Source organism: Erinaceus europaeus, chromosome 6, assembly GCF_950295315.1.
Source record: "Erinaceus europaeus chromosome 6, mEriEur2.1, whole genome shotgun sequence".
Taxonomy (NCBI): domain Eukaryota; kingdom Metazoa; phylum Chordata; class Mammalia; order Eulipotyphla; family Erinaceidae; genus Erinaceus; species Erinaceus europaeus.
The window spans coordinates 45434125-45456867 of NC_080167.1; the positions used below are offsets into that span (position 1 = coordinate 45434125).

The following is a 22743-nucleotide window of genomic DNA, read 5'->3' on the forward strand; positions in this document are numbered from 1 at the left end:
ACATTCTGGAATTTGTTTGAATTGATATTTCTGATATTAACTTTTTTAAGTTGTTAGAAGCTCTTAAGCTTTTTAAACATGTAGATACAGAAATTCACCAGAACATCCTTCTTAAAGGAAAAACTCAGTTTTCTTTTTGGAAGTTCTTAAAGGGTATATATATATATATTAATTTTCTTTGACTAAGTAGACATTATTGTTTCCAGTGGTGGGCTAAACTATCAGTCTAGGAGATAGGTTGTTATGTAGAGAAGTTAGAACTCAGGGCTTTTATACACATTGTAGAAAACACTTAATTGTTTGTTAGCTGGGTTGTAGTATTTAAAGAGTGCCCCAACTGTGAAAATGGACAGGCACCTTCTGTGAATCTCACCAACCTTCCAGGTGATTTATAACAGACTGCCCACTCTTGAAGTGGACTGTCAGTGTATCAGATTGTACTGAGACATTTAAAAAGGTAGTAGTAGGGGCACATGGAAGAAGGCTAAAAGCTGAGTCAACTTTTTGGGGTCTATAGTTCAATCATGTTCCTATACTGTGCCACATTCTGAGGCATCTGAGGTCTTGGCATGGAAATTCATACACAGGCCAGTATCAGTTAGAAGATACTTTATCTTGTGTGACATTTTATTTTCAGCAGTTTTTTTTTTTTTTTAACTTTAATGACAAATAAGACATTGAACTAATTGTTTAGGAGCATAAAATCTAGACTTAGACCACTTGCTGGCTATATAACCTTACCCTTACTCGTGTGTGTGTGTGTGTGTGTGTGTGTGTGTGTGTGTGTGTTGGATTCTCTCTCTCTCTTTATGTATTAAGATCAGTATCCTCTGGTCCCATTCAAGATGTCACATTATGGGTATATCTCTAGATAGACTTTCTCAGACTTGTTAAAATCATGATTCTGGTCATTAACCATCATCACACACTATGTCACCATAATGCACACTGCAATATTAAGGTCTTTTTAAAATGTTGAAAAGCTCCTTGAGCGATTTTATTTTCTTTGAGGCTGTTTAACATATAAACTGAGACTTTCAAACTAGTTCATAACTTTCTCAGTCCTGTAGATTACTAGAAGCATTTCTCTTATAGCCTCACATCATTATTGGTAATATCTAAAAGATTCAGAGCTCATTCTTGCCAGTGGGATTGGCCCTAGGTTACTCAGACCACTACCAAATGTTCACCATGGGGCTCCCAGACTATTTGCTATGTAACTGTTGCTAAGATGAATGATTGAATGAGTGAACGGACGCATGAAACAGTGAATTCTGGGTGGACAGCTTCTCAGAGAAAGGATGGAGTTTGAATGTTTGGTGCACATGTGATTATCTTGCATCTGTTCACTGACTTGACTTCTTCTTTCTCACAGAAAACATGCATGGTGAAGATAAAGTAAAAAAGAATGCCAACAAGCCTCTGCTGGATGAGATTGTGCCTGTGTACCGACGGGACTGTCATGAAGAAGTGTATGCTGGCAGCCACCAATATCCAGGGAGAGGAGTCTATCTCCTCAAGTTTGACAACTCCTACTCTTTGTGGAGGTCAAAATCAGTCTACTACAGAGTCTATTATACTAGATAAAGATGTTGTTACAGAGTCTAGGGTTGGGCAGAAGATGGCATTTAATTTGATTTTCTTTTATTCCTTTTTTAAACTTTTGTGGAGCATTGCAGTCTGTGTTTACCCTACTGATTTTGGCCTGATGGCTTGTGAACTCTTGTCAAGAAGCAGGATTTCCTAGAGACTCTTCAGCATTAATACTTTGGGGTTAAAGGGATTCCTGAGATTCATCCAGCCCTAGATGCTAACCAGCAAAGTTACTAGTGGATACTGAAGTTATCAAGCTCTGTTAAAAATTTGCTAAAGTATCCAAAATAAAATATCCCAACATCTTCCCCCATCTGGCTGATGGTTAATCCACTGTTGCCTGCCTCATGTGTTGCTCAGATATATGAAGTTACAGTACCCTCTAATTTGAAATCCTTGTGTTAACAGTCTGCATGAGAGGCAGGTGATTTTGCTGGAAGGCCATTTTTAAAGCTTGACAAGTAAGACCTCTCATTATAATAGATGAAATCATTTCAGTTTGATCTCATTCTGAATGGCACAGATAGTTTTTTTGCTTTGAGTGCAACTACTTGGTTCAGCTATCTAAAAGAAGGTATTTTGAGATAATCTTAAAAGATAGACTGTTCAAGCTTAATTGATAGTGGATGTATTGAAATAAAAAGAAACCTCAAATGTCTGTCTTAGCAGTCCTCCACAACCACTCATTCCTTCACATCTGTCTGGTATACAAACTACTGGTAACAAAGCAAAATTAATTTTTGTCTTGATTTGGTTTTATACAGCTAAATTAGAATTATTTTCTACACAAGCATATAGGTAAGGATTTTATAAATGTGAATTGGCACCTACTAAACTGAAAATATCTAAATAATTTAAATATAATTCACTATGTGGGGAACAACATTGTACTAGTAGGAAATCACTGCCAGAGACAGTTCATTTTCTTTTAATTGATTACTACTTAGGCACAAACCCTACACGATTCCAGTTTGGAATTACTTACTAGCAAGAATCGGGAATGCATTTGCCTGTGCTTAAATTTTATAGCTTTAATCTCTATTATGTCTTTATTGATGGGAAGAGGTATGCCATTGTTTTCTCTACCGAAAACATGAATTGCCTCAGACTTGTACAAGTGATTGACTAGTCTAGACATTCTTGTTTTCAGAAGGGAGGTTAATATAGATAGAAAATGACAAAGATGGCAATATACACATAATATTGTTATTATATGTTGTTACTGAAATAGATGTTTTAAATTTCAAATCATCAGTCACTTCTTTTAAGAGGTTGCCATTGAATAGCTGCAGTATATACAGTTCACTACATAAGGGATTGTTTGTTTTGGGTATGCTACCTTTCTTTGCCTTTTTTTTTTTTTTAATACCTGGTTTTGTATATATATCTAACTCTGATCTCTTTTGGTTGTTCAGAAACTGGATTATTTTTTTCCTAAGCAATGTTTAATTTGTGTTCTTTAATTTGACTCTGTAGTCCTAGCTCTTAAGTATCCATACTGTTACATCCAGAGCGTTTGTCAGACTGTCCATCAGTTCCATGTATATATGGTATAGAAACCATGGAGTTAGGAACTTCCTGGCTTTTTTTTTTTTTATGAGAAAATACTGTATTTAAAATGTAAAATAAACTTTTAAAAAGCAGACACTAATATATATTTCTTCCAGCCTTTGATTACAGATTTGTCCTTGCATATGATAAGATTAATCTTCTAAAAATTCTCATTCTTGGGAGCAGTGTGTTACTTTACACAGCGGCAGTTCTTGCCACATTTTTTATTTTAAACTTTCCTATTGCCTTTGTCTGTTATTAGTACAGTACAAGTGCAATTTCAAAAAAAATACTGAAAATAATATATTTAATCAATTAAAATATTTATCTGTAACTTGTTGATGTTTCATTAATATAGTCATCCTCTGAAGCATTAGTCTGTATTCCACCAATTGGGTAGGCCAAAAAGAATGTTTTAGATGTTGTATTTTGTTTTTAAAAACTTTTTCAAAACTATTTCTGACTGATTTAGTTTTTGCTATGAATTACCTAACCTAGTGAATTTTTAAAGTGACTAGAAGATGGCACAGTGGGTAGAACATCTGACCTGTGAGTATACAGTCCTAGGTTTGATCCTCAGCATCGCATATGCCAGAGGGATGCTCTGGCTCTCTCATTAATAAATTAATTTAAAAATAAAAAGTAGATTTAATTTTTTCAGACTTTGTTTTCCTTGGGTTATTTATTTATTTATTTATTTATTTTGGCTAGGGTTTTGCACCTGCGTGCTCCCACCACTCTCAGTGGACCCTTTTTTCCTCCAAGATAGGGAATGAGAGGTAGCAGGAGGGAAGGAGAGACACCATAGTGTGGCTTCACTATTGAGGAAGCCCTCAACGGCTAGGACGCCCCAACCAGAGAAGAAGAAGCCAAGTTATCTAGGGCCAATACCAACCCACCTACTATTTCAGGGCTTGAGAGGCCCTGAAAAAGAACTTTATTGGCCTGGCCAACGTGTGAAATTATGAAGAGAACTAGGACAAACTGGGATCCATTTTGCTAGGGCCCCAGGAACCTATAATCTGAATAACAGGTGGGCAGTGTGGATGGGGCAGCATTTTGACTGGTGCTCTCTTACAGTGAGCCAGGGCTTAAACTGGGCCCTTAGTTATGGCAAAATTTGCCCTCTACCTGGTAAACTATTGATCTCTCCCAGCCCCTAACTTCTTCTGTAAGTGACTCTTGGTTTTTCTCTTGTAGCTTTCAGGATCCTTTCTTTATCCTTAGTCCTTTTCTTTATCCCAGACTTCTTGATAGAAAGGAAAGCACTGACTTTTCCTATTGAAAATGACTTAATATGCAGGGTTGGTAACACAATGGTTATTCAAGAGACTCTCATGCCTGAGGCTCCAGAATCACAGGTTCAATCCCCTGCACCACCATAAGCCAGAGTTGAGCAGTGCTTTGGTTTAAAAAAAAGAAAAGGTTTATTATAAAATCATTCCCTCAATCATGTGCATAACATGATCCTGGAAGTACACAGGGGTGACCCACTTCAAAACTGTCCCTGCTGCAGCAACAAGAAGTGTCCCAGTCACTGATGTGGAGCACCAGGAACTTATTATTTTTTTTGTCTCCAGGGTTATCGTTGAGGCACATGCTTGCACTGCGAATCCACTTTCCCCAGAGGCTATTTTTTCCCTTTTGTTGCCCTTGTTTATTATTGTTATTGTTATTGCTGTCGTTGTTGGATAGGACAGAGAAATCGAGAGAGAACTGAAAGAGGAGGGGAGAGAAAGACCTGCAGACCTGCTTCACTGCTTGTGAAGCAACCCCCCTGGGGGTTGCCGGGGGCTCAAACTGGGATCCTTATGCCAGTCCTTAAGCTTTGTACCATATGTTCTTAACCCACTGCTACCGCCCACCACCACCCCTTTTTTTTAGAAAGTTTTTTTTAACTTTATTTATTTGTTATTGGATAGAGACAGAAATTGAGAGAGAAGGGGGAGATAGAGAGGAAGAGAGACAGAGTAGACCTGCTTCACTGCTTGTGAAGCGACTCCCCTGCAGGTGGGGAGCCGGGGGCTTGAACCGGGATCCTGACCGGTCCTTGTACTTTGCTCCACGTGCGCTTAACCCGCTGTGCTACTGCCCGACTCCCCACCACCCCTTTTTTTAATTGAAAAAAAAAACACATTGAAAGGAAGAGTAGGGGGCCAGGTGGTAGTGCACCAGGTTAAACACACACAGTGCAAAGCTGAGAACCTGCAGAAAGATCCTGGTTTGAGCCCTGGGCTCCCCACCTGCAGGGGGTTGCTGTCAGGGTCCTCATCAGGACTGCTTCTCAATCCGACCAAGTCAGCTGACTCACTCTGTTGGGTGCCAGAGGAGGGGACCTAAAGAGGTCCAATCAAGGACAGCAGGGGTGAATACCCTGGAGGTCTTTCCCTGTGGCAAGAGAGGAAGCCAAGGATCACCCCAGGACACTATTTGCCTATGAATAGTGCGTTTATTGTGTGGCAAGCAAGGGTTTTTATAGGTTGGGATAGGGGGAAGAACAGGGCAGCTATGGCCTAGCAGGTGGGGAGCCCAGGAGCCCAGGTGAAGCAACCCCCCTGCAGATAGGGAGCCTGAGGCTTGAACCCGGATCCTTAGGCCATGTGCACTTAACTTGCTGCACTACCGCCTGTCCCCCTTGCTTTTTTTTTTCTAGTGTCACTGAACATTTTAGGTTACTTTCAGTTTTTTTGTTTGTTTTTTACTATAAGTGGTTTTCCAGTGAATTAATTACCTTTTATTTGTTTCTCAGGAACAGATACCAAGAAGTGGGATTGTTGTTTTATAAGTATTTTTCATTTCAACAGGCCTTGCTAAATTGTTCTCCAGGGTAGTTGAACTAATTTTCCCTCCTCCACAAGTGATGAGGTTACTGCTTTTCCCCATGAACACTGAACATAGCTGGGGTTAGTATAGTGGGTGTAAATTTCTTTTTGTTCTATATCAGAGCAATGATCAGATCTAACTGATGATGATGATAGGGGTTGTTTTAGGTTTATTCGTGTTTTTTTTTTTTAAGAGATAAAGCAGGGTAGGGGTAGATAGCATAATGATTATGCAAAGAGACTCCCATCCCTGAGGTTCCAAAGTCCCAGAATCAGTATGTTCCCCGCACCACCATAAGCCACAATTGAGCAGTGCTCTGGTAAACAAAAAAAAAATTATGGGAGTCGGGCAATAGCGCAGCAGGCTAAGCGCTCGTGGTGTGAAGCACAAGGGCCAGCGTAAGGATCCGGGTTGGAGCCCCCCCGGCTTCTCATCCTCACCTGCAGGGGAGTCGCTTCACAGGCGGTGAAGCAGGTCTGCAGGTGTCTATTTTCTCTCCCCCTCTCTGTCTTCCCCTCTCTCCATTTCCTCTCCTAACAAAAACAACATCAATAACAGCAACAATACAAAAAACAACCAGGGCAACTAAAGGGAAAATAAAGAGACTACAGCATCATAGCTTCCTTCAGTGTAGTGAAAGTGGCCCTTGATCCTGCTTCAGGCATAAGGCAAAGCAACACATTATTTATTTTTTTTAATTTATTTATTTATAGGGAAATTAATGTTTTACATTCAACAGTAAACAATAGTTTGTTCATGCATAACATTCCCCAGTTTCCCATTTAACAATACAACCCCCACTGTGTCATTTATCATCCTTCATAGACCTGTATTCTCCCCACCCACCCACCCCAGAGTCTTTTACTTTGGTGCGATATGCCAATTACATTTCAGGTTCTACTTGTGTTTTCGTTTCTGATCTTGTTTTTCAACTTCACAGCACATTATTTTAATGAGAGAGTAGTACAGAGAGAAACATACAGAGATAGAGATACCAGCACTTCTCAGCTCTGGCTAATGGTGGTGCCTGGGATTAAACCTTGGATTTCAGAGCCTCAGACATGAAAATCTTTTTACAGAACCATTACACTGTCTCCCCTAATCCCTCTCTCTCCCTTTTTTTTTAAGTGGCACTGGAGCCTTACACACACACACACACACACACACACACACACACTCACACACACAGTTCCACTGTTGTGACTTTTTCATTGTTTTCATGTCAGATAGCAGAGAAACCCCAGCACCATGCCCTTTGGTGCTGTTGTGGTGCTACCATGTGGTACTGGGACTTGAAACATAGTCCTTGCACGTGATCAAGAATGTGCCCTACAGGGTGGGCTGTCTCTCAGCCCCGAAAATTTCATTTTGATGTGTGTTTACCAGATAACTAGTAAGGTTAAATAACTTGTTACTGGGGAGTCAGGCGGTAGCACTCGTGGTAACAAAGCACAAGGACCAACCTAAAGATACTGTTTAGGTTAAGGCCCTGGCTCCCCACCTGCAGTGGAGTCGCTTCACAAGTGGTGAAGCAGGTCGGCAGGTATCTAGCTTTCTCTCCCCCTCTGTCTTCCTCTCCTCTTTCTATTTCTCTCTGTCCTATCCAACAATGGCGACAGCAATAACAACAATAATGACTACAACAATAAAACAAGGGCAACAAAAGGAAATAAATATTTTTTAAAAAAATAACTTATTGATCATTTGTAACTTCTCTCCTATAAATTCTGTTTGATTTACCCACTTTATACTAGGTTAGGTTTTTTTCATATCAATGTATTAGCGTTTAAAAATAATTTGTGGGGCCAGGCAGCGGTGTACCCATTGAACATGTGTTACCTAGCTCAAGGACCTAAGTTCCAGCCCTCAGTCCCCACCTATAAGTGGGGAAGCTTCATGAGGGGGTGAGCAGTTCTGCAGGGTTCTCTCTTTGTCCTTATTTCCCCCTTCCCTTTCAATGTCTATGCAATCAAAATATTTTTTTAACTTTTTAAAATATTAATTTATTCTCTTTGTTGACCTTGTTTTTTACTGTTGCTATTATTATTGTCATCATTGTTGGATAGGACAGAGAGAAATGGAGAGAGGAGGGGAAGATAGAAGGGGGAGAAAGACCTACAGACCTGCTTCACCGCTTGTGAAGCGACTCCCCTTCAGGTGAGGAGCCAAGGGCTCGAACTGGGATTATTGGGCCAGTCTTTGTGCTTTGCGCCACTTGTGCTTAGCTTAACCCACTATGCTACTGCCCGACTCCCTCAATTCTTTCTTTCTTTCTTTCTTTCTTTCTTTCTTTCTTTCTTTCTTCCTTTCTTTCTTTCTTCCTTCCTTTCCTTCTTTCTTTCTTTCTTTCTTTCTTTTTTTCAGACAGAGAGAAACCAAGAGGGGAGGCGACGGTTGAACAGGAGAAAGACACCTGCAGACCTGCTTCACCTATTGTGAAGTGACCCCCCTGCAGGTGGGGTGCTGGTACTCTAGTGGGGGGCCTCACAGCAGAGGTAAGCCTTGTTATTGGCCCCTTGTGTTAACTCTAGTGGCTAACAGCAGAAAAGGACCAGGAGACCATTTTAATCACAAATGATCTACTTTATTGTACAGAAGGCAGGGTTTAAGTAGCAGCAGGTAACAAAGGACATTTTTCATGTGAGGCAATAGTGGTGGGCTTTGAAGGTCAGAACCTTCATGGAAAAAGTTCTAAGGAATGAAGAGAATTGGTAGTGGTAAAGGGTGGTTCCGGAGTGATTAGTGGCAAGAGAGAAGCAGACAGGAAAGAGCCTTGAAGGCAGAGAGATAAGATAGAGGAGTTAGACCAAAGTGGAGGAGGTGAATAGAAAGGCCTTTTAGTCAAGGCAGAATGGAGTATGTGTGATCAAAAGCAGGTGAACTATAGTGAACTTTAAGCAGGCAAACCATTTCGTTTATAACGAGGAAATGAGTTAAGTATTACGGGGGTGTAGGTTCTTGTGATGCTTGGGAGACTGACAAGGAGAAACTGAGTCAGGAAAGCTTTTCCTCTATGCTCAACCCCTGGAAGGGAGAGACTGACAGGTGGGGTGTCTTTTCAGACCTCCATCTTTACAATGGGAGTTCCCCTATGCTCTTTAAAAAAATTTTTTTATATTTATTTTATTTATTTATTCCCTTTTGTTGCCCTTGTTGTTTTATTGTTGTAGTTATTATTGTTGTTGATGTCGTTCGTTGTTGGATAGGACAGAGAGAAATGGAGAGAGGGAGGGGAAGACAGAGGGGAGGAGAGAAAGACAGACACCTGCAGACCTGCTTCACTGCCTGTGAAGCGACTCCCCTGCAGGTGGGGAGCCGGGGTTCAAACCTGGATCCTTATGCCGGTCCTTGTGCTTTGCGCCACCTGCGCTTAGCCCGCTGTACTACAGCCCGACTCCCCCCCTATGCTCTTAAACCATGCTTTCACAATTAACCCTACAGTGGGGAGCCAGGGGTTTCAACCAGGATCCTTGCGCAAGTCCTTGAGCTTCATACTATGTGCGCTTAACCCAGTGTGCCACCCACCACTGGGCCCCCAAGATTTATTTATTTTTAATTTTTATTTATAAAATTTATTTAATTTATTTATTTTGCCTCCTGGGTTATTATTGCTGGGGCTCAGTGCCTGCACTACAAATCCACTGCTCCTGGAGGCTTTTTTTTTCCCCTTTTGTTACCCTGGTTGTTTATTGTTATTGTTGTTATTACTGTCGTTGTTGGATTGGACAGAGAGAAATTGAGAGAGGAGGGAACGACAGAGAGGGGGAGAGAAAGATAGACACCTGCAGACCTGCTTCACAGTTTGTGAAGCGACACCTCCTGCAGGTGGGGTGCCAGGGCTCAAACTGGGATCCTTAGGCTGGTCCTTGTGCTTTGCACCATACGCATTTAATCCGCTGCGCTACTGCCTATCTCCCAAGATTTATTTTTTATATAAAGATTTTATTTACTGGGCTGCGTGGTGGCAAACCTGGTTGAAGGCACATGTTATAATGCACAAAACCCTGTCCCCACTTAGGGGGGAAAGATTCACAAGTGGTGAAGCAGGTCTGCAGGTGATATATCAAATATATATATATATGAAATAATAAAAATAGAATAAAATAATAAAATGAAATATATAAATATGTTCCATTTTGTTGCCCTTGCTTTATTGTTGTAGTTATGATTGTTGTTATTGATGTCGTCGTTGCTGGATAGGACAGAGAGAAATGAAGAGAGGAGGGGAAGACAGAGGGGGAGAGAAAGATAGACACCTGCAGACCTGCTTCACCGCCTGTGAAGCAACTCCCTTGCAGGTGGGGAGCTGGGGGCTCGAACCGGGATCCTTATGCCGATCCTTGCACTTTGTGCCACGTGCACTTAACCCACTGCACTACCGCCCAACTCCCCAAAATATATTTTTGAAAAGATTTATTTATTAGTGAGAGAGGGAGAAGGAGAGAGACAGAGAGAAACTAGAACATTACTGGCACATGTGATGCTGAGGATAAACCTGGGATTTCATGCATTTTATTTTATTTTATTTTCCATTCCTCCAGACAGTGTGACACCTCATGGGCCACTACTTTTCTTTCTGGGGGGGATGGTGGTTAAGGGATTGTAGTCCAGTTGTTGACATATAGGTACAATCTCTCATCTGCAAAACACTCTCACTCCACTTTTCATTTTCCTGCCTTCCTTTTTCCAGGGAACTGCTGAGTGCTGGCTTATGGTGGTGCCGGAGATTGAACCTGGGACCTCAGAGCCTCAAGCATGAGAATCTTTTGCTTGACCCCTTGCCTCCTACACTATTCATTTCTTTTCTTTAAAAAAATCCTTTTAAAATTATCTCTATTTATTTATTGAATAGAGACAGCTAGAAATTGAGAGGGAAGGGGGTGATAGGGAGAGAGACACCTGCAGCCCTGTTTCACCTACAGCCCTGCGTCAGCACTCGTGAAGCTTTCCCACTGGAGATGGGGACGGGGCTCAAATCTAGGTCTTTGCACACTGTACCATGTGTGTTCAACCAGGTGCGCCACCACCCAGCCCCCATTATTCATTTTTTATGTCTGTTTATTTATCTTCCCATTTTTTTGTCCTTGTTTTTTCATTGTCATTGTAGTCATTGTTGTCGCTGTTAGATAGGACAGAGAGAAATGGAGAGAGGAGGGGAAGACGGGGAGAGAAAGACACCTGCAGACCTGCTTCACCGCCTGTGAAGCGACTCCCCTGCAGGTGGGGAGCCAGGGGCTCGAACCGGGATCCTAATGACGGTCTTTGTGCTTTGCGCAGCCACATGTGCTTAATCCGCTGCGCTACTGCCCGACTCCCTATTCATTTCTTAGAGAGAGAGAGAGAGAGAGAGAGAGAGAACCACTCTGATGGGTGTGGTGCTGGGGATAGAGGTCAGGACCTCATGCCTGCAAATCCTGTGCTCTGCTATTGTGCCACCTACCGGGCCACCCAGCCATCAAGTTCTGTGTGTGTGTGTGTGTGTGTGTAATAGTAGGTTACAAGATTGTAAACTACAGTGTATAGTTCCACACCACTCCCTCTACCAAAGTTCTGTAACCCTACCTTTCAACCTTCCAAAGATAACCACTATAGTTCTCACAGGTCTTAGAAACAATTTGCTTGCCTCTGTGTTGTTGTTGTTGTTTTTCAAGTTCATGTGTATCAGTTCTCTCTTTTTTCTTGGAGAGAAGGGCAAAGAGAAATAGACACTGCAGCTCTGCTCCACCACTCATGCAGCTTACCCTGTGTGGGCTCTAACAAACTTGGGTCCTTGTGTATGGCAACATGTGCACTGTACCGGGCAAGTCTTCTACCTGTGGACTCCCTAGGCTGATCATTATGTTTATGGTGTTTTGTGTTATATACATATCTGTTTGGTCATAGTTATATGACTATATGTTGTCAGTTTCAGCCAATTTTTCCTTCTAAGACAGAACTCTGTTCTGTTCATCTGGCCATTTCTGTGCTAATTGTACTTTTTCTTTTTTCTTTTTTTAAAGACTTTATTAAAAAATCTTTATTTATTTATTGGCTAGAGACAGGCAGACATTGAGAGAGAAGGGGGTGATAGGAAGGGAGAGACACAAAGAGACACCTGCAGCCCTGCTTCACCACTTGTAAAGCTTTTCCCTGGAAGGTGGGACCAGGGGCTCGAACCCAGGTCTTTGCGCACTGTAACGTGCACTCAAAACAGGTGCGCCACCACCCGGTCCCTCTTTTTTTTTTCTTTATTGGGGGTTTAATGGTTTTTAGTCAACAGTTAAATACAGTAGTCTGTACATGTGTAACATTTATCAATTTTACACATAACAATTCAGCCCCATCTAGGTCCTCCTCTGCCACCATGTTCCAGGACCTGAATGCTCCCCTCACCCCAGAGTCTTTTACTTGGTGCAATGCACCAAACCCAGTCCAAGTTCTGCTTTGTGTTTTCTTATTTTTCAACTTCTGTTTTTTCATTACTGGTGATTTAATAATGATGGGTGAGATGTGGGATAAGAGGGCTACAATTCCCACCACTAGAGTACCACATCCCTTCCCCTCCACTGGAAGGTTCCCTGTTCTGTATCCCTCTGGGAGTATGGACCAAAGATTATTATGGGGTGCAAAAGTGGGAGGTCTGGCTTCTATAATTGCTTCTCCATGCACTTTATCTTTTAATATATATATATATATATATTTTATTATCTTTATTTATTGGATAGAGACAGCCAGAAGTGGATAGGGAAGGGGGAGATAGGGAGAGAGACACCCGCAGCCCTGCTTTACCACTCACAAAGCTTTCCCTCTGCGGGTGGGGACTGGGGGCTCGAACCCATGTCGTGGAGCATTATAATGTGTGCTCAACCAGGTATGCTACCACCTGCCCCCCTTTTTAATGACGGGGGGGGCAAGTACTGCTCAGCTCTGGCTTATGGTGGTACTGGGAATTGAACCTGGGACTAACTGCATAAACATGCTCCCCCCCCCCCACTTCAAACTGTTGTAGTTTAAAATATATTTTGGGGGCAAGGCATATCTCTGTTTTGTTTATATATTTGCTTGGCTATATTATTTTCACCATTTTTGTGTTTGTTTTTTGCCTCCAGGATTATTGCTGAGACTCAGTGCTATGCTGGCACTATGAGTCCACTGTTCTGGTGGCCGTTTTTTCCATTTTCTATTGGATAGGATAGGGAGAAATTGAGAGAGGAGGAATGAGAGAAAGAAAGATACCTACAGACCTGTTTCACCACTTGTGTCCCCGCTGCTTCTCCATGCACTTTACCTTTTTTTTTTCAGTTATGCTGCTTTGCTATATATTTTTTTTTATTATATTTATTTATTGGATAGATAGAGACAGCCAGAAATGGAGAGGTGGGGAGTCAGGGGCTCAAACCTGGGTTGATTTAATTATTAGCATGTGTTTTGTGAAAAATCTTGGGAGAAGAGGAGACACTGGCAGTATAGCTCACCTAGGTGGTGCACCTGCTTTGTCATGTGCAGGACCCAGGCTCAAGCCCAGCCCCCATGATACCCAGGGAAATTTCAGTGCTGTGGTATCCTCTCTCTCTCTCTCTCTCTCTCTCTCTCTTTTTAACCAGAGCACTGCTCAGCTCTGGCTTACGGTGGTGTGGGTGATTGAACCTCAGACTTCGTTGAGCCTCAGGCCTGGGAGTCTCTGCATAACCATTATGCTGCCTACAACCACCCTGGTATTCTCTCTTTCTCCTCTCCCTCCCCCCCAGCTTGAAGCAGTTAAACCTCAGAACAACTATTGTGCTTATTGCAGTTTATTTGTTTTCAGTTCTAATGTTGAGGGGTTTTTTTAAAATAAATACTCATGTCTCCAAGAAGGCTTCTTGAGAGCAGCTCCCATGACTTATTTTGATTGTGAGTTACCATAGGATACATAAATAGGTCCTCATCAATATTTAACTACCTCTCTTCTACTCATTTCCCACTGGCCAGCAGTTCCCCAAAATGATAGTTCTTTTTTTTTTTCTTTAATAGGATAAAATTTGAGACAGGAGGAAGAGATAGGGAGAGAGACACCTGCAGCCCTACTTCACAGCTTATGAAACTTCCCCCTTGGAGATGGGGAATGGGGGCTTGAACCCGGGTCCTTGTGCATGGAAATCTGTTCCCTCAGTTGAGTGTGCCACTGCCCAGCCCCTCAAAATGACAATTCTAACATCTAAGGGAATGAGTCCCAGTGGTAAATACTTACTAGAGAACCAGAGCATGATCCTGGCACAAGCAATGCCAGTGATCAAACTTGGGGCATCATGTTCTTGAGCCCAATACCTAATCTGCCTCCTGGGCTGAAAAGTTTTAGTGATATTTACAGTGGCACACTGCATAGATTGTATAGATCAATTGGTGCATATTTCGCCACTGATTTTTTGGGGGGAGGTAAAGAGGGGCACTGGTGTTTGTTTTTTAATTTTTTATTTATTATAGGATAAAGACAAATTGAGAATGGAGGGGGAGGTAGAAGGGAAAGAGACAGATACCTGCAGCCCTACTTCACCACTTGTGAAGCTTTTCCTCTGCAGGTGGAGATCAGGGGCTCAAACCCAGGTCCTTGCTCACTACAATGTGTGCGCTTAACCAGGTGCTCCACTGCCTGGCCCTCTTAGTGCATCTTAAGCAGGATCTTCAGTAGAAGAACTGGAAGTGTTGACCTTTCTGTGGCCCTTCCTACCATTGTCAGTTCTGATTCTAACTAATCTGGGACAACAAAAACAAAAAATAATAATAAATTGGGTCAAATAAGATATTGGCCAGAGGAGGCCAGTGAGACACGGAGCAGGTGTGCTCCAGAACTTCTTGAAGTGATCAAGAGCTCCACCCCCTTGCCCAGCCCCATCCTCCAGAGCACTGCTTAGCTGTGGTTTATGGTAGTGGGGGGGATTGAACCTGGGACTTTAGAGCCTCAGGCCTGAGAGTCTTTTTGCATAACCATTATGCTATCTCCTCTACCCCCAGATTTCTTTAATTTTTAACTCCATCTGAATGGATGATATTCTTTTTGTTGTGTGCAAGCAGACTTGTCAGAAATATGCCTGATTGAGCAGGTTTGGGGGCTAGTGGGCATGTGTTTAGCAGTACTGCAGGCTGCATGTGCTTCTCTTCCTCTCTCTTCCCTGCTTCCTCTCTACCTCTCTGTCTCCATCAATCAAGAAATATTTGGGGAGCCGGGCGGTAGCGCAGCGGGTTAAGTGCAGGTGGCGCAAAGCGCAAGGACCGGCATAAGGATCCCAGTTCGAGCCCCCAGCTCCCCACCTGCAGGTGAAGCAGGTCTGCAGGTGTCTTTCTCTCCCCCTCTCTGTCTTCCCCTCCTCTCTGCATTTCTCTCTGTCCTATCCAACAATGACGACACCAATAACAACAACAATAATAACTACAGCAGGGAGTCGGGCAGTAGCGCAGCGGGTTAAGCGCACATGGTGCAAAGCTCAATGACCGACGTAAGAATTCCGGTTCGAGCCCCTGGCTCCCCACCTGCAGGGGAGTTGCTTCACAGGCGGTGAAGCAGTTCTGCAGGTGTCTGGCTTTCTCTCCCCATCTCTCCCTCTCTCTGTCCTATCCAACAACGACGACAACAATAAAACAACAAGGGCAACAAAAAGGAATAAATAAGGGTATGGGTATAGCATAATGGTTATGCAAAGAGACTTTCATGCCTGAGGCTTTCAAGTCCCAGGTTCAATCCCCCGCACCGCCATAAGCCAGAGTTGAGCAGTGCTCTGGTTAAAATAAATAAATAAAATCTTATTAAAAAGGGAATAAATAAATATTTAAAAAATGAAAAAACTACAACAATAAAACAACAAAGGCAACAAAAGGAAATAATTTTTTTATTTTTTTAATCTTTATTGATTTTGAATAGAGAGAAATTGTAAGGGGAGGGGGAATAGTGCGGAAGAGAGACAGAGAGACACCTGCAGACCTGCTTCACCACTCGTGAAGCTTTCCCCTGCAGGTGGGGACCAGGGACTTGAACCCAGATCCTTACGCACTGTAATGTGTGCGCTTAACCAGGTGTGCCACCGCCTGGCCCCTGAAATAAACTTTAAAAAATATATATATATATTTGTTTGTTCCGGGAGATGGCACAGTGGAAGGACATTGGACTCTCATCAAGCATGAGGTCCCAAAGTTCAATCCCTGGCAGCACATATATCAAAATGATGTCTGGTTCTTCCTATCCTATCTTTCTCATTAATAAATAAATTTAAAAAATTAATTTTTTAATATTTATTTTCCCTTTTGTTTTTTATTGTTGTATTTATTGTTGTTATTGATATCGTCGTTGTTGGATAGGACAGAGAAATGGAGAGAGGAGCGGAAGACAGAGGGGGGAAAGAAGGATAGACACCTGCAGACCTGCTTCACCGCCTGTAAAGTGACTCCCCTGTAGGTGGGGAGCCCAGGGCTCAAACCAGGATCCTTATCTGCTCCTTGCACTTTGCACCACCTGCGCTTAACCCGCTGCGCTACCACCTGACTCCCATAAACAAAATATTTTTTAAAAAATAAATTTAACTTAAAAAAACTTTAAAAAAAAATATTGGTAGTCGGGCGGTAACGCAGCGGGTTAAGCACACGTGGCACAAAGTGCAGGGACCAGAGTAAGGATCCCGGTTCGAGCCCCCAGTCCCCTACCTGTAGGGGAGTCGCTTCACAAGCGGCGAAGCAGATCTGCAGGTATCTATCTTTCCTCCTCTCTGTCTTCCCCTCCTCTCTCCATTTCTCTCTGTCCTATCCAACAACAACGACTACGACATCAATAATAACTACAACAATAAAAAACAACACAGGCAACAAAAGAGAATAAATAAATACTAAAAAAAGATAAATATTTGTATTAGCGTTTTAAAAATATTTATTCCCTTTTGTTGCTATTGTTTTATTGTTGTAATCATCATTGTTGTAATCATCATATTGTTGTTATTAATGTCGTCGTTGTTGGATAGGACAGAGAGAAATGGAGAGGAGGGGAAGACGGGGAGAGAAAGACAGACACCTGCAGACCTGCTTCACCGCGTGTGAAGCGACTCCCCTGCAGGTGGGGAGCCAGGGGCTTGAACCAGGTACCTTGTGCCAGTCCTTGAGCTTTGTGCCACCTGCGCTTAACCCGCTGAGCTACCACCCAACTCCCTGTATTAGACTTCTTTTTTTTTTTTTAATATTTATTTTCCATTTTGTTGCCCTTTTTTTTTAATAATTTATTTCTTTACTGGGGAATTAATGCTTTACATTCAACAGTAAATACAATAGTTTGTACATGCATAACATTCCCCAGATTCCCATTTAACAATACAACCCCCACTATGTCATTCATCATCTTTCATGGACCTGTATTCTCCCCACCCACCCACCCACCCCAGAGTCTTTTACTTTGGTGTAATACTCCAATTCCATTTCAGGTTCGACTTGTGTTTTCTTTTCTAATCTTGTTTTTCAACTTCGGCCTGAGAGTGAGATCATCCCATATTCATCCTTCTGTTTCTGACTTATTTCACTCAACATGATTTTTTCAAGGTCCATCCAAGATCGGCTGAAAACGGTGAAGTCACCATTTTTTACAGCTGAGTAGTATTCCATTGTGTATATAGACCACAACTTGCTCAGCCACTCATCTGTTGTTGGACACCTGGGTTGCTTCCAGGTTTTGGCTATTACAAATTGTGCTGCCAAGAACATATGTGTACACAGATCTTTTTGGATCTATGTGTTGGGTTCCTTAGGATATATCCCCAGGAGGGGAATTGCAGGGTCATAGGGTAGGTCCATTTCTAGCCTTCTGAGAGTTCTCCAGACTGTTCTCCACAGAGGTTTGACCAATTTACATTCCCACCAGCAGTGCAGGAGGGTTCCTTTGAGCCACACCCTTTCCAGCATTTGCTGCTGTTACATTTTCTGATGTATGACATTCTCACAGGAGTGAAGTGATATCTCATTGTTGTCTTGATTTGCATTTCTCTGACAATCAGAGACTTGGAGCATTTTTTCATGTGTTTCTCAGCCTTTTGGATCTCTTCTGTGGTGAATATTCTGTCCAAGTCCTCCCCCGTTTTTGGATGGGGTTATTTGTTATCTTGTTGAGTTTGGCAAGCTCTTTATATATGTTGGTTATTAAACTTTTATCTGATGTATGGCATGTAAAGATCTCCCATTCTGTGAGGGGTCTCTTGGTTTGGGTAGTGGTTTCTTTTGCTGTGAAGAAGCTTGTTAATTTGATGTAGACCCATAGGTTTATACTTGTCTTAGTCTTCCTTGTAATTGGATTTGTTTCATTGAAAATGTCTTTAAAATTTATGCGGAAAAAAGTTCTGCCAATATTTTCCTCTAAGTATCTGATATTTTCTGGTCTAACATCCAAGTCCTTGATCCACTTGGAATTTACTTTTGTATTTGGTGAAATACAGTGATTCAGTTTCATTCTTCTGCATGTTTCAACCCATTGTTTCCAACACCATTTGTTGAAGAGACTCGGCTTTCCCCATGTAATAGTCTGGGCCCCTTTGTCAAAGATTAGATGTCCATAGGTGTGGGGCCTCATTTCTGGGCTCTCAAATCTATTCCACTGGTCAGTGTCTGTTCATGTTCCAGTACCAAGCAGTTTTGATGACAATGGCCCTATAATACAGTTTGAGATCTGGGAGTGTGATGCCTCCAGTTCTGTTCTTTCTTCTCAAGATTGTTTTGGCAATTCTAGGTCTTTTCTGGTTCCAGATAAACATTTGTAGCATTTTTTCTATTCTCCTAAAAATGTGCTTGGGATCTTGATAGTGATAGCATTAAATTTGTAGATGGCTCTGGGTAATATATTCATTTTGATGATGTTAATTCTTCCAACCCATGAGCATGGAATATCTTTCCACTTCTTTGTGTCTTTTTCAATTTCTTTGAGTAGTGACTCATAATTTTCAGTATACAAGTCTTTCACTTCTTTGGTTAGGTTTACTCCTAGATATTTTATTGTTTTTGTTGCTATAGAAAAAGGAACTGATTTCTGGATTTCAATTTCTTCTAACTTAGTGTTTGCATAGAGGAATGCCACTGACTTTTGAATGTTAATTTTATAGCCTGACACATTACTGTATTGCCTGATGATTTCCAAAAGCTTCTTGCTGGATTCCTTAGGTTTTTCCATGTATACTATCATGTCATCTGCAAATAAGGAGAGTTTGACTTCTCTTCCAATCTGTATGCCTTTAATTCCTTGCTCCTGCCTGATTGCTATGGCAAGAACTTCCAATACTATGTTGAATAGTAATGGTGATAGTGGGCAGCCCTGTCTAGTACCTGATCAAGGAGAAATGCTTCCAGTTTTTCACCATTGAGTATGATGTTGGCTGTAGGTTTGCTATATATAGACTCCACTATCTTCAGGAATTTTCCATCTATTCCCATTTTTTGTAGTGTTTTGATCATAAAAGGATGTTGTATTTTGTCAAAGGCTTTCTCTGCATCTATTGATATGACCATGTGGTTTTTGGTCTTGCTTTTGTTGATGTGGTGGATCACATTGATTGATTTACGTATATTAAACCAACCTTGCATGCCTGGGATAAACCCCATTTGGTCATGATGAACAATCTTTTTGATATACTGCTGTATCCGGTTGGCTAGAATTTTGTTCAATATTTTCGCATCTATGTTCATCAGAAATATTGGTCTGTAGTTTTCTTTTTTGGTTGTGTCCCTGTCTGCTTTTGGTATCAGGGTGATGTTGGCTTCATAGAAGCTGGCAGGGAGTATTCCAGTGTCTTCAATCTTCTGGAAGACTTTTAAAAGTAGAGGTATTAGTTCTTCTTTGAAGGTTTTGTAGAATTCAGATGTAAAACCATCTGGTCCCGGACTTTTATTTTTGGGGAGATTTTTGATAACTGTTTCAATTTCATTAGCTGTGATGGGCATGTTCATGTTATCCACTTCCTCTTTACTTAGTTTTGGAAGTTGGTAGGTATCTAGGAAATCATCCATTTCTTCCAGGTTCTCTAGCTTGGTGGCATATAGTTGTTCATAGAAGCCTCGCATGATATGTTGAATTTCTGCAGTGTCTGTTGTGATATCTCCTCTTTCATTTACTATCCGATTTATTTGGGTCTTCTCCCTTTTTTGTTTTGTGAGTCTGGCTAAAGGTTTGTCGATTTTGTTTACTCTTTCGAAGAACCAACCTTTACTTTCACTGATCTTTTGTATGGTTTTCCTATTCTCAATGTTATTTATTTCTGCCCTAACTTTAGTGATTTCTGTCCTTCTGGTTGCTTTAGGGTTCCTTTGTTGTTCTTCTTCTAGGTCTTTAAGATGTGCAATCAGGCTGTTTATTTGTGCCTTTTCTTGTTTCCTAATGTGTGCTTGTATAGCTATGAACTTCCCTCTTAGGACTGCTTTAGCTGTGTCCCAAATATTTTGATAGCTTGTGTCTTCATTTTCATTGAACTCTTGAAACATTTTGATTTCTTCCTTGATTTCCTCTTTGACCCAGAAGTTGTTAAGAAGTGTACTATTGAGCTTCCTCATTTTGGCACTGTTACTAATCTTTTGTTGATTGTTAAGTGTTAGTTTAATTCCACTGTGGTCTGAGAAGATGCTTGGGATGATTTCAGTGCTCTTGAATAGGCTGATGCTGTCTTTGTGGCCTAACATATGGTCTATCCTTGAGAATGATCCATGTGGATTTGAGTAAAATGTGTATTCCAGTTTCTTGGGATGAATGACTCTGAAAATGTCCAATAGTTCTAGTTTATCTATCTCTTCATTTAGCTCCCTTATGTCTTTACTGATTTTCTGCCTGGATGATCTGTCAAGTTGAGAGAGTGGGGTGTTGAAGTCCCCTAACTATGATTGTGTTACTGTTAATATATTGCTGGAGCTCTTTCAGTAGAAGTTTGATGTATTTAGATGGCTTCTCATTGGGTGCATAGATATTAATAATTGTTAAGTCCTCTTGATTGACTGATCCTCTGAGCATTAAGTAGTGTCCATTCCTATCTTTTTAAATCTTATCTATTTTAAAGTCTATCATGTCAGATATGAGAATAGCTGTTCCTGACCTTTTTTGTGGGCCATTGGCTTGAATGATAGTTTTCCATCCTTTCACTTTAAGTCTGTGTTTGTCTTGTTGCGTTAGGTGAGTTTCCTGTAGACAACATATTGTTGGGTTGTGTTTTCTGATCCATCTTCCTACTCTGTGTCTTTTAATAGGTGAATTCAGGCCATTGACATTTATTGATATCAAAGATTGAAGATATTTTAACACCATTCTTGTAGAGTTTTAGAGTGTTTTGATATATGTCCTATTTGTGGTGGTCTGGTTGTTTATAGGAGACCTTTCAGAACTTCTTTCAGGGCAGGCTTGGTGATGGTTGCTTCCTTCAACTGTTGCTTGTCTGAGAAGGTTTTGATGCTTCCATCTAGTCTGAATGACAATCTAGCAGGATATAGTATTCTTGGCTGAAAGCCTTTCTCATTGAGCACTCGATAGATATCTTGCCATTCTCTTCTGGCCTGTAGTGTTTGTATGGAGAAGTCTGCTGCTAATCTTATGGGTTTTCCTTTGTAGGTGACTCTTTGTTTTTCTCTTGCAGCCTTGAGGATCCTTTCTTTATCCTTATTCCTTTCCAATCTAAGTATGACATGTCTTGGTGTCTTTAGGTCTGGGTTAATTCTGTTTGGGACCCTCTGGGCTTCTTGAATCTTTATGTCTTTGGTGTTGTCTAGACTAGAGAAATTTTCAGCTATTATGGCCTGGAGAATGCTTTCTTCCTCCCCTTCTCTTTCTTCCTCTGGTAAGCCAATAATGCGTATATTGTTTCTTTTGAAGTCATCCCATAGGACTCTGTTGTTGTTTTCAGCATCTCTTAATCTCTTTTTGAGATCTCTTACTTCTTTTTTAGTTGTCTCTAATTCATCCTCAATCTTGCTAATTCTGTCTTCAGCCTCATTGATTCTATTCTCTCTGCCCTCTACTGCTTTCTGGAGTTCATCTATTTTGTTGCCCTGCTCTGATACTGTTTTAGCTTGTTCAGCTAGTTGCCTTCCTAGCTCAGCAATTTCAGCTTTCAGCTCTCTAATAACCATGAGATAATTAGAATTTTCTTCCATATTCTCATTTGTTGTTCTTGCATTTCTGATTACAATTTTTTCAAATTCTTTACTCACTCCTGTTATTATTTCCTTGGCTAATGTTTGGATGTTGAACTCGTTGTTTTGTGCTTCACCCTCTGGAGGACTTTTAGCTGGACTCTTGTCCTGGTTCGAGTCTCCAATATTTTTTCTTGTTGTTTTAACCATTTTATATATTATGAGTTCCCTTTATCAGTACTTTTCAAATTATTGATTACTATTGCCTGGATTGACTTGTGTCTAAGTAATTTAATTAAAGGGTTTACCGTGGTGGAAGTTAACAGTTTTTTCAATCCCTGAGTTGGAGCTCAGTGGTGTAAAAGCCTCTTTTTTTTTTCTTCCCTGTAGGCTATGGGAGCCTGAGGGCTTTTAAACTATCAATAGGCTTCTTAGCTTAATCACTGACTCCTGACCAAGAGATAAAGCAGGGTGTGGCAGAGATAATCCAGTGGTTATGCAAAGAGACTTTCACAGCCCCTCAGCTATGCCACCAAGGTATAGGTCTTCTCCTGAGTTTCCCGGTTAGATCTCTGTCCCCTGGTGTCCCTCCCTGTTGCTGCTCCAGATTCTGAGGGTAGTAGCAATGGAGACTCAGAGTTGCACTTGGTGAGTCTCAGGGGAGTCCTTTCCTCCCTTCAGCTGTCCCCTTGTTGT

General features: G+C 41.4%; 1 protein-coding gene across 1 annotated transcript in view; it reads left to right on the plus strand.

Moving 5' to 3' along the window:
• The window catches only part of ACBD3 (acyl-CoA binding domain containing 3), a 50486-nt gene extending 48580 nt beyond the window's left edge, over positions 1-1906 (plus strand). The window contains exon 8 of the mRNA XM_007534475.3: positions 1376-1906. Within this exon, the coding sequence (XP_007534537.1) occupies positions 1376-1587 (212 nt within the window). The 3' untranslated portion in view covers positions 1588-1906. The remainder of the gene's footprint in view (positions 1-1375) is intronic.
• The last annotated feature ends 20837 nt before the right edge of the window (positions 1907-22743 follow it).